This window comes from Marmota marmota, unplaced genomic scaffold (assembly GCF_001458135.2).
Source record: "Marmota marmota marmota unplaced genomic scaffold, marMar, whole genome shotgun sequence".
NCBI lineage: Eukaryota > Metazoa > Chordata > Mammalia > Rodentia > Sciuridae > Marmota > Marmota marmota.
In genome coordinates, this window is record NW_026000211.1 from 33,395,149 (window position 1) to 33,408,023 (window position 12,875).

General features: G+C 32.7%; 1 protein-coding gene across 3 annotated transcripts in view; it reads right to left on the minus strand.

The window, feature by feature from the left end:
• The window catches only part of Diaph3 (diaphanous related formin 3), a 475,858-nt gene that overhangs the window by 298,179 nt on the left and 164,804 nt on the right, over positions 1 to 12,875 (minus strand). For all 3 annotated transcript variants that reach the window (XM_048791762.1, XM_048791763.1, XM_015486017.2), the window contains 3 exons: positions 10,345 to 10,463; positions 7,849 to 7,913; positions 993 to 1,097 (listed from right to left, as the gene is read on the minus strand). In XM_048791762.1, the coding sequence (XP_048647719.1) occupies positions 993 to 1,097; positions 7,849 to 7,913; positions 10,345 to 10,463 (289 nt within the window). The remainder of the gene's footprint in view (positions 1 to 992; positions 1,098 to 7,848; positions 7,914 to 10,344; positions 10,464 to 12,875) is intronic.

Here is a 12,875-nt window from a genome sequence, read left to right on the forward strand (position 1 = left end):
AGTTTTTAAAAAATGAAAGGTAAGGTGCCATAAGAGGAAAACATTCAGTGAAATATGGTACTTCCTCCTTGGAAAAATAAAGAAAACTCAATGAGAATGTTTTTCTTATAAACATTATTCAATTTCATTTTAAAAGTTAAAATCCAACAGATCGCTATCTCCTAAAGGCATTTTCAGACAGTCCTTGTAACAAAACTATTCATTAAGTATCTAAAACAAAAGGGACAATAATACAGAAAACAGTATACCTGAGACTCTTTCAACATAACGATAAATCAGGAAAAAGGAAAATAGCTAAACTATACTTATTGCTCATCATCCTATACGTAAACGTACATGAAGAAATTTGGCTCTGAATGTTCTATCCCCTTGTTTTCATCCATATAAAGCATGCAGATGATGTATTTCGTGCTATCTAATGTTTTAGGTGTAAAGCGTGTATGTGAGATATCTGCTTCATAATCCAGATTTGCTCTCTTTTTTTTGTCATGTTTTAAATCTGTTTACTTTTGGAAATTGAAAAATTATCAGAAAATAGTCTCATTCAGCTAGAGGTTATCTTTCACTGCAAGGTACCCATAGGCTGAAGGTTTTGAAAAATAAATAGCTTGAGCAATAATTTCCTGTATTAGGATGAAGATCAGTGATGAATGACAAATCTAAAAGCAAAAGAATTTCTTAACCTTTATGCTTAATTATTTAGAAATAAAACCCAAATAATACACATTTGGGTTTTATTAGACATTAGAAATAAAACCCAAATAATACACAAGGAAGCAGGGTAATTCCTAAAATATTACAGACTCCTGAAAATACAAGTAGGAATAAAGTAAAAAATAATTTTAAAAACGGAAGAGAAATGCATATAAACAATATTATGAAAACATATAAATGAAATTTAAGTTTAAACATTTGATGCTATAAAGATATAACATGACCTTTGTCCTCCAGGTGTGGTTTCCATATCAAAATCACCCAGAATGGCATTTTACCTGAGATTTAAAAGCTTGCAATTGTACTTGAAGCTCATTAATCTTTTCTTCTTTTTTTTGCAATTGAGCCTGAGTTTCTTGGTGGTCAGTAAACTCTTTTTCAAACTGAAAAGAAAAAGAGAAAGAAAGATGGAAATGAAAAGCAGAATCCTTTATATAAAAATATGACTCTAAAGATCTGCCAATAGAACATACATTTCTAAATTTGTTTTATAAAAGAAATGGTAGATTTTGTGATTAGTCACCCACAGCTTTTCCCTAGGTCTCTCCAGTTCCGGGCAAAATCATTCATTCACAAGGGAGCAGACCAAGTCAGAGATGCAGTATATGACCTTCTTCTCTCAGCAAACTGGCTCATAGTTGTCTATGACCTTGGCATTTTTCTTAAAAGTCCCTAAATATCATTGTGATTTTGTGTGAAAATAAGAGAACAAAACATTATATTGAATTCCTAGTTGCTCCCACCTTTATAACCCTATACTTGAAACTTATCTGAAGTTTATCAAGATGATTTAAAAGCATTCCGTTTCAATATATTTTATTAATAAACAACTCTATTGTATAAATGCATCAGTTACTTGCTTTTTTTCTTATAACAACATGTCTCCTAGCACCTTTGAGAGATTAATGGCAAGTTAATCTTTCAAAGTCCTTTGTGCTATACCTTCAGGGTGCAAGGCAAACAATAAAATTTGGGGAATCCAATGAGTTTTCTAATTTATATAGCCACTCATCACAAGTTCCCATCTTGTACTCAAATAGCTCTATTCTACCATCATCAGGATTGAAAACCTCTCTTAAGAAAATTGAATTTAGGGGCTGGGGTTGTGGCTCAGCAGTAGAGCACTTGCCTAGCACATTCGAGGCACTGGGTTGGATTCTCAGCAACACATAAAAATAAATAAATAAAATAAAGATATTGGGTCCAAGCACAACTAAAAAACTATTTTAAAAAAAGAAAACTGAATTTAAATAGGGTATTGTCTCATAATCAAGAACAAGTATTTAGCTCTTTTTTAAAAGAAGAAAATCATTATAAGAAAATGCAACTGCTTCATAAATGTAGCCTCTGGCCTTTAAACCCTTAACACAAAAAGATAGTTACTAGTAAAAGATGTGAGACTTAAAAAGCCAGATTTTTGGCCTTCCAAGTCTGAATCACTCAGCTGAAACCACACCATCTCCCTACAATTAAAGTATAGATAATGCTTTTCATCTTTCCTAATAGGCTACTTTTAAAGAGGTTTTAAGACATACAACTGAGCAAAAGGTCAAAATACTGCATATCCCCATGCCTGCACAGAAGCATCCAGTCTCCTGCATATACTGGAGTTTTAAGATGAAGCATTTGTAAGTTTTATAACCCAAACTCTGTGAAACAAGAAATATTATTTTAATTCCCATTTACAAGTCAGGAAATTAAATCGCATGCTACTGATCCTTACTCTCAAACTTAGATCCCTACTAAACGATCACAGGAACTAACAGGTAAAAACTGCCCAGAAGTCCTTTAGTTCACCAAAACCACAGGAACATTCCCACTCCCACTACTACTACAGCTCCTCCAAGCCACTCTTACCATGAAGTAAGTAAAAAGATACTAATCCTAAACCTAAGTAAGCAATTTAGAACCCCAAGCACACTCAGAGGTTAACCTAATTCCTCTTGCCATGAAAGGCTTCCCCAGAGACAAAATAAATCAATTGTCTCAACACTCTTGCTACATCCTCAGCCCTCTGTATTTTGGTCCTTCATCTTACCCCTTACAACATAATCTTACAATTTTGCTTCAAAGACAACTTTTACAATGTTCTTAGTCCATTCTCACTTTTCTAAGCTATTGAACTTCATTCACTTCAGTATCCATTACTCTAATAACTGTGACTTTCCAAATTCTAAATCAGTCTCACATTTGGAGGTACCTCCATAGCTGCACAATTCAACTGGCCATAACTGGTTAAGTATAAATTTAAATTCACAAAATTCACATAAAATTTCAAATCCAGCTCCTCAGTCACACTAGTCATTTTAAAGGATGCAACAAACACACACAATGCACTGGCTACCATGGTGAACAAAATAAATTATACGATATTCCACACTCCTATAAGGGGCATGTCTGCTCTATAGCATAAATACTTACAAATAGAATATGCAATATCTTTTCCGTATGTTCTACTACAAGATCATCTTCTGCTTCTCCTCTGTCCCCTTCTCCTCCTACTCCTGATTTCTCCTCCCAATTTCTTGCATGTTGGCAAAGTATAGGACTTTTGCCTCATCGCTCTGCTTCTCTCATTCCAATTTCTCATAAGATAACCTCTTCCACATCACCATTCATATACTGATGGCATCCAAATCCCTATCACCAAGACATCTTTCATCTAAGTACCAGACTACTAATTAAGCCATAAATACATTTTCAATTGCTTAATGAAAAATATTCAAATAAAAAAATAAATAAAAGCAAAATAAAAAATAAAAACTTTCCAAAACCAAGGTTAAGTCTTCCCTCTACAAACCTTGATTTTTCAACACTGTTATTCTTTGTTAATAACAATCCAAATAATATGTCTCCTTTAACATTTCTCTCAGAGGGTTAGGTACTGGAGGTAAGAGTGTTAAGCAGAACATAGCCAGTGCTTCTAGTAAGCAGAGTCTGATAGTAAAGTAAAAGCAAATACCCCAACTCCATGAGAAGTACCACCAATAAAGCTAGAGAAGAACTGAGTGCCATGGAATGATTCCTAGAGGAATAATATACAACATCAGGCTTAAAGAATTTGAAGAATTAACTGAGAAGTGCATTTACCATTTCAAGCTGAGGGAATACCAATGCACAGAGGAAATACAATCAATTTTTTGTCAGGGGCACAAAAGAAGATATAAAAACAAGCTGTGGGGATTAAGCTGGAGATATACACAGGAACAATTTTTTATTCACAAGTTCAATTTTGTAATATTCTATTTTATTAATTAATTTACTTAGGAATTAAATTTTGAAAGGAATTTTGCAATAAACCAGTTTTTTTTTTTGTTTTGTTTTGTTTTGTTTGTCCTAAAATCCACAGAATGTTGTGAGGTTAAGTATGCTAGGAAATAACATGATCAATTTGCACTTTGGAAAACCCAACTAGGAACGGTGTAGAAGATGAAACAAAAGGGAAATACTATAGGCACAAAGATTAGTTTGGAGGCTATTGTAGTTGTCCAAACAAGAACTAAGGACCTATCTGAATTGAGCTGGAGAAGATAATGCAGAAGAAATGAGCCTAAAGAATCCAAAAGTGTTTGTATCTGACTGAAAGAAGAAATAGAACAGGAGAGGATATCTAAGATGAGTACAGAGTTATGTGTTTTTTGCACTGGAAACAAAGTGTTGTAACATGGGATAGGAGGAGTATATAAAATGCAGGGAAGAAAGCCATTTTTAGGAAGAAAAAAAGATGACTTTGGTTCCATTTATAATTCAGATGTGCATCACTATAAAGAAATAACTGGCAGAGGCTCCTTATTAAAAATAGGTTTGTCTATTTAGTTCATAGTTTTGGAGATTCAAAGTTCAAATGGCATAGCACAGCCCTATTATAAGGGCCACCCTGAGCTGTATCACCTCAAGGCACAGACAGCAACAGAAGGAGTGTATGCCAGAGCAAGCAATTATATGAGGAAGCAGCAATAAAGAGGATCAGAGGAATCAGGCTTGCTCCTTTTATAATAGTCCTCTTCCTCTGGCAAGACTCAAAGGGTGGCACAGAGAACTATGTTATGACCCAATGACCTAAAGGCCTCCCACTGGGCCCCAAACCTTAATGGTTCTACCACCTCCCAGCAGTGTCACACCAGGGGCCAATCCTTTAACACATGATCTGTAAGAAGGACAAAATAAAACCATATCCAAACTGCAGATATGTCAAGCTTGATATACCTAGAAGAAATGGAAAATAAATTTACATTCACCTCTTCCTTGAATACCTCAACTTGTTACTTCATACTGATGCTTCAGGACTGACATCAGATAACACTTCTTGGATAAGTCTTCCCTGACCATCCAAGACTAGATGAAAAATCCTTCCTGTTGGCTCGCATCCCACATAGGACTTTTCTACCACAATTATCATGCTGTCATATAAAATTCTTAAAATGTAGCATCACATGACTCAATAACATTCTTCAACATGGAAACTCATAAAAGTGAGAACCTTTTTTATTCATTACCTTTTGAATGCCTTACATTTATAAATAAATTCAATAAATGTTTATGGAATGAAGTGATAGAGCCAACTCCTGTCAAATTTTCATGTGCTGAATGACTGTGTCAATATCATATATTAAATTTAACCATTCCTCCCATATCAAAGATCATTAAGGGGTCATTTTCTCTTCTTTCTTACTACTGAGACAAAGTTCACTGCTACACAAAATAAATGCTTATGAGAGGAAGAATGAAGAAGTCTTTTAACAATATCATATGTACACTATCCTATGTTTAGTCTAAAATTCAGAAAGTAAAAGTGTTATTTAGGGGGCCAAAGGAAAAAAAATGATTAAAACAACCAGTCATAATTAGTACACTCTGAAAATTTATTAAATCAACTTGGCAAATACTAAAAGTATCTGTATTATTCACCAAAGAGATAAATTTCTACATCCTCCCCTATAAAAGGATCAGATGAAGCATAAACTTTGCTTTAGCATTTTTATAATATCTATAGTCAAATCACTGTAGCCGTAGGGATAAAATGAGTCTCCATTAAAAGTATACCTTATAAAATCTGATATGATAGCGTTCTTCTCCAAAAAGAGTTGCTACAGCAATATTATACTTACAAAATTACAAACAAAAATGTCAAGAAACACAGTTAAGGTTGAGGTTCTGCTTAATTTTGTTCCCTAGGGTAAATGTATTAGTACATCTGCACAAGAAGGTTGATAATTCAATATTCTCTATACACTATCTGACATTTCTGGTCTTCATTTTTCAAATTTATGCACCAAAATAAAGAATGTGCCTAGCAACTATGATTCCTTCCTCCCTAAAGCAAGGTATTTACATGTGTCCTTATAAAGCTATCAGAACAAAGTTTTTTCTGATATATACAAAATGGTATGGCAATAGAAATCTTTTATGAAACAATATTTTTTGAATATACCTAAAAATAATTTCTGACTAAAAAAAGACAACTAACCTTGAACAAGATCTTTGAATTACATTTAAACTTTGTAATTTAAAAGAAATCTGTTGAGAAATATATTGTCAACTCAGATACACTATATATCTGAAAATGATAACCAGAGCAAATAAACACTGTCTGGGCCATATTCAATTCTAGTACTTGAAAGTGTATTATAACCTTGCCAGGAAAAGTGAAAGGGCTTATGGAGCCTAGAATACAAGGCTCACTGGGGGAAGGTTCACACTACAACATGAACATCTATCAACAGTGACACTTTGTAGACTTAAGTGATCCATTAATCTGTTTCCCCTAGTACACCAAGTCATTCAAGGCAATGACAATATTTATATTCATATTCATAGCTGTGACACAAGCCTGAGGCCAAAGGACTAGACTATAACCTCTCACTTAATGTTTGGCGAGCCCAATACCCTAGGACTTTCCACCCAAAAAATTCTTCAATGGCCGGGCACGGTGGAGCACACCTGTAATCCTAGCAGCTCAGGAGGCTGAGGTGGGAGGATCACAGGTTCAAAGCCAGGATCAGCAACTTAGCAAGGCCTAAGGAATTTACCTAGACCCTGTCTCTAAATAAAACATAAAAAGGGCTGAGGATGTGGCTCAGTGATTAAGAACCCCTGGGTTCACTCCCCTGTACCAAAAAAAAAAAAAAAAAAAATTCAATGTTTTTCATATGTCACTCCTTAACGAAGGAAATGGTGCCTATAGTTTGGAAGTTATGTTTAATCTTTGATGTTTATGGAAAAGTGAAATTCTTTCAAGACATAATTAGAATCTGCAACTCAAACATGTGCATACCTTGGGATGGTGCAAACATTCATTTAATAAATATTCCTTATGGTGTTGCTATGATGGCAGTCTTTTTGTGGTAATTATTATTATTCTAATGATAGAAGAAAGCAGCCCTAAGAATTCAAATGAGAATGATTATATAAATGTAAAGAATACAACCAAGAAAGTCTAATGGGTACATGCCAAGCCAGAGATAAAAGGTAAAAACACCACTTTAGAGAAAAATAGGGAATGGCTGGATTCTCAGAAATACTAAGGTTGAAGCTAAAAATAGTCAACAGTTTCCAACTATGAAACAGCAACCTGGTATAGTTCAACCTAATAATGAAGCAACTCAAAACAAAAATTTAACCTTTCTAAAAATTTCAGATATAATTTCAGTCTAAAGAATCTAAACTATGACTTCTAAAGAATTACTCATCTTAGGATTTTGATTCTAAACATTTTGTTCAACTATTTATTTTTTCATTCAAAAAATATTTGTTTAGTTCTTACACAAAGTCAGGAATTGTTCTTGGTGCAGAAATAGTGAATAGGGGGGGAAACCCTCAAAGTTTACTCTGGAGTGAGAAATAACTAATACACATGTACACATAAAAGTACATAAATTTAGTACTATACAAGGTTATAACAAATATAATGGAAAAAAAATAAGGGAAGAAGTACAGGAAAGGCAAAACTTGGGAATGGGGAATGAAGTTTTAAATAACAAGGTGGTCTAAGAAATTATACATAGAGAACAGTGTATGGGTAAATACCTAGGGGGGAAAAAAAAAGAGAGAGAATAACAAGCAAAGTCCCTGAGGTCCATTCATGCCTTCAGTGATTCCCCACAAAGTCTGGCAAGGTTGGTCAACGTTACTTACTTTTTTGTGAAGTTCTGATGCCTTTTCTTCAAACTCTTCTAGTTTTGCTTGATCTATGCAAACATCTAAAATTGCAATGACAAAAAATTGTTTAATTGCAATATTACTTAAATTCATTGTAAATTCAATAGCTTAGAAAGAAAAAATCATGGAATGGAATTAGAAATAATAGTGATAAATAGAGAAAATGTAAACAAAATGAAGAAACATTATGAGGCTGAAATGGAGGTGGCTTTATAAAGCCTGACATCAAAAAAGACAAACCCAAGTACAATTTTAAACTTCTATCAGGGAAGAGGAGAGATTTCAATTATATAACACCCAAAAGTTCCTATTATCAACCTTAAATATTCTGAAGGAAGAAGGAAAAATGAGACCAACAGAAACTAGGAAACAGGCAGCCATAATAGGGGGAAAAATAACAACTACTAAAAGGTTTGTTACAACCAAATAATATGAAAATATAAAATTTCAAATGAGAACTCATAGCAAAGATTAAACGGTCCATAATGTCAAGCATTGGAGTTGGCACAAGGAAACCAACTCTCCTACAAAGTAATAACTGAAGTGTTAAGTGAGGAACACTGCTGATTAAAATTTAGGCAATACTTGCTAAAATTTTAAAAGAAAACACTTCTTTCAGACAGCAATACTATTTTTTAGGACTTTGCCACTGGGCAGAATACTCATTAAAATATTGTTTATGTTATATGGCTCCATGGGACTAAATAATTAATTCTCTGATTCCTAAAATATAGAAAGTATCTCTCAATTACTATGATATATGAAATCATATGCAACCTAGGCTTTTTAACACCTTTCTCCCCTGTTGCTGGACTTCTCTTCTCTCACCTACTCATAAATACAAGTCTTTCCTGTATTTAAATCTGTATATTTATTCTAATCATTTAAAATTAATAAGCAATAAATTTATTAAAACTGTATAAATATGATTCACTTGTATTGTCCAGCAGTATTCAAAGCTTTCTATTTCTTTCTCAAGACTTCAATAACAAAATCCCACAGCTACCAAAGAAAAAGCATTCCTAATGTCCAGGTGGGATATATTTTTCTGACACCATACAAAATCATTTCCCATTTTGGTTTGCTACATATATAGAGCACATTTTTCTTAGCATCTATGCCCCACTCTTACTCTTAGGAAATGCTAATTGTTTCTCTCCACAGAAACAAGCATTTTCATTATCAGTGTCACTAATGTTATCTAGTTCTCTACTCCTTCTATACATTCCATTTATTTTCCTGAGTGTAGAAGAAAAACATAATCTTGCATAGATAAGTAGTTGAAAATGGGAGGTGTGTGTCGATAGCCTTTTCAGACCTTCCTGTATATTATTCTCTGCTGTTACACCAAAATTTCACAAATGATACTTCTTAAATAGTATCCAAATATGAATGAACTTGCACTGTTACTGTAAGATCATGCATCACTATTTAACTTTTAATGGATCTTTTGCCTATGTTAAATTTGTATCATCAGGCGCTGGTTATTTAGAAATGAGTAGTTTGCTGAGTCAAGCACATCTCCAAATTTTAACACATCTCTTTATACAATATCAAAATAACCATATTGGTTAATTATTCCACTAAACACACTAGAAAGGTTTGTTTTGTTTGGTTTGGTTTTGTTAGTACTAAGACACTATAAAAGTAGCAGCAATAAATATGAGTTTTCAAAATTCTAATTTTCACTTAAAAACTCAGGTTTTCTAATTGGTCACAAATTCTGTCAGTCATTGTCTTTGAAGTACAGGTTCACTCTATTTCAGTTTTATGAATATGTGTGCTAAACAGAGTAACCAGTTCACATGACAGTGTTTCAAACTAAAAGACTGTTTTTGACTATTTTATACATTGGTACACACAAATGCTTTATGCATATAATTCATTTGTTAACATACAATATTGCAAAGATGTTCTTAAGCAGCAACATGTAATAAAATTATTCTTAGGACTACATGGAATTTCTTTTTAGAAAATTGGCAGGATTAGTTTAGTTTGCAGTTCTAAGGTTCTACCCAAGGGTGCACTGAATCATGTCTTTGCCCCTTTTGTATTATTATTATTATTATTATTATTATTATTATTATTACAGAGTCTTATTATTTTGAGACAGGCTCTTATTAAATTGTCACAGCTGTCCTCAAACTTATGATCCTCCGGCCTCAGCCTCCGATGTATCTAGGATTACAAGTGTGCCCCCACGTGTTGCTTTGTTCTATGTAAAGAATACACTGAGTACAGTTTAGTGCCAGTGCCTTGATTTATAAATTTTACACCCCATTGCTTTGCGCCATCAGTGGAAGACATTAACAGAATCAAAAAGGCAAATAATAAATATTATAATGACTACTAAGATACCCTGAAAGGGGCTTAAAGACCCTCTGGAGGTCCATCATAGAAACCAATACCACAGAGCTAACCCAAGTCATAGAAAAAAATAAGATATTTGAATTTAAATGAAGAAATACTTACCTACAAATTGACTTAAATCTAAATCCAATCGTTTTCGATATGTGAAATCTGGATCCATTCCATCTTTATGCAATACAATCTGGGATACACACTCATCTATTAATTTGAAGTACTGTTGTCTAAAATGAAAGAGAAGAGTAAATGTACTCTTATTACATCAAAACAATAATTTTTATTAGGCTTAATTTCAAGTTCAAGAATTTGTTAATATAGTTTAAACAAGTGTTAGGTAGAGAACACTGCTAATTAAAAATTAGGCAATATAAATATAAATGAAATCAAATTCCATTTATTGATTTTAATAAATATTTTTAAATAATCTTTTAGGAAATACACAATGCTTTAAAGATGACTTTCAAATACAAATCAGAACCTTTACTTAATTTGTCAACAGTTATAAAGAGATTAAAATGAAGTGATATGTGCTTGAAGGTAATCCTCAAAGATCATTAAACTTCGCTGTGTCACACCAAAATAGCTACCGTTCATTCATTTTCTTAGTACAAACCAAGAAAATATTTTCTACAAAAAGTTTTATGGGAAGTTCTTTAAAGCCATATTGCACATTATTTTCAGAATGTTTATGCAATCAAATTAAAAACTGACACTGCAGAAGCTGGGGATGTGGTTCAATGGTAGAGCACTTGTATAGTGTGCCTTAGGCCCTGGGTTAGATCTTCAACATCACAAACACAAACAAAACTGATACTGTAAATGTTATGTAATGCCAAACTAGTATTTCTTACTCAAAAGAAAAGGAGGAAACATTTACTATGACAACAATGTACAAAAATTAAATTTCAACTAAAATCCCCAAATAGGATCCATGTTGTTTCTAAAAGTTAACATAGTCAATCTGTATTTCTAATACCCTAAGAACATTCCCTAAAAATCTAGTCAACGAATGTGAAAGTAATACATGCAATAAAAATTATAAACAAAATCAGATTAAATGTTAGAATAGGCAGTACCATAATGAGGTACAAAATAACATTCCCAATCACCCCTAAGAATTCTTTCTTTCCTCCAGGACTTGCGTAGTGAAATTTTCTTCTCCACCACTTTCCATATGGACACCCCCTCTGTCCACATGGACCTCTCTTTCCTATAAACTGTGTCCTACTATCTTTGATCTATTTACCTTACATGTAATAAACCATCTATTATGCTGAATAAAACTAGTATGGCTACATATTATCAAAGACTAAGTCAATAATTTTCACACGGTAAAGTATTCAAGGAATGATTCCGAAGTCTCAATTTTCTCTACTTCTTTCAAGGACATTAAATAATGTAAGGCTTTAATAGTTTAGCTGTTATAACTTCTTTTACACTTATATATCTATCACATTTGAAATTTTCCATGATGTATTCCTTTTTTTACTCTTAACATCAGTCTAGTAGTTTAATAATAAAAATGTTTTTGCTTTAATACTGCAAGACATTTTGTCATTTTTTAAAATTTAATGTTGGCACACTTTTTCTCAAATCCACAATGTCCACTTATGAGTTCATTAATGATATGGCTCAAATTACATGCAAAAACTCTTTCAGCAAGCAAAAATAGCCAAGAATAATATGTCTCTGGATCTTAGAAATGTACATCTAGGAAATAATCTCCATGATAAGTATCATGAATCTGTCAGGGGAATATGTGAATAAATTAATTAAGTGATAAATACAAATAGCCATTACACTTCACCAACACAACACTACTCTTGTTGGAGAATGTGTTCTGAGATCATATGCATTTTATCTGAAGTATTTTTAACAAATATCAAAAATTATCTCCCTTGAACTTCAACTAGCATCATATTTTGCACCTGATAAGACACTAATTATTTGGTCAAAACAGAATTTGGTCTTCTCCTCCTCCTGTACATTTTTTCCCCCTTTTTCTTGAGGAATTATGGCTGCCTTGTGTACATTTTCCCCAATGGAGTAACATCTCAGTAAAATTTCCTTTTAACCCAAAAGTTAAACTAAAAAAAAAAAAAAAAAAAAAAACTCTTAATTTTTCTCCTCAATTATTTTAAATGAGAACATTTTATATTCTGACAAGATAATTTGTTATTTACAAACAGTGAAAAGTTATATTTGTTTATATCAACAGTAGTTTAAAATGTTATTCAATAATAAATGTTAAGGTCATCTAAGATTTCTGAAAAGGCAAATTTCAGGTCCATGGTACAATGGAGGAAATAAAAATATAAACAGAAAACAAAAAGAACAACATTCATAGAATGTTTCCTTTTATGCCAATAAAAGTTGTTTCACTGCATGGAAATTAAAAGCTAAATAAGTTAATTTTTTAAAGATGAATGTATGACAAAAATATGTAAGTGACCACAACTGTGATACTATAATATAATAAAAGCAACAAAAATATAAATTTATAAGAGTGGACAAATAATAACAATAACTAATTGCAGTTTGAGATCATGAAACAAAAACAGATAGTTGTATTAAACTTATAACAAGTATGTCTCCCGCTAAAATAAGACGAGCTGAACATGCCCCAGGACAGTTGT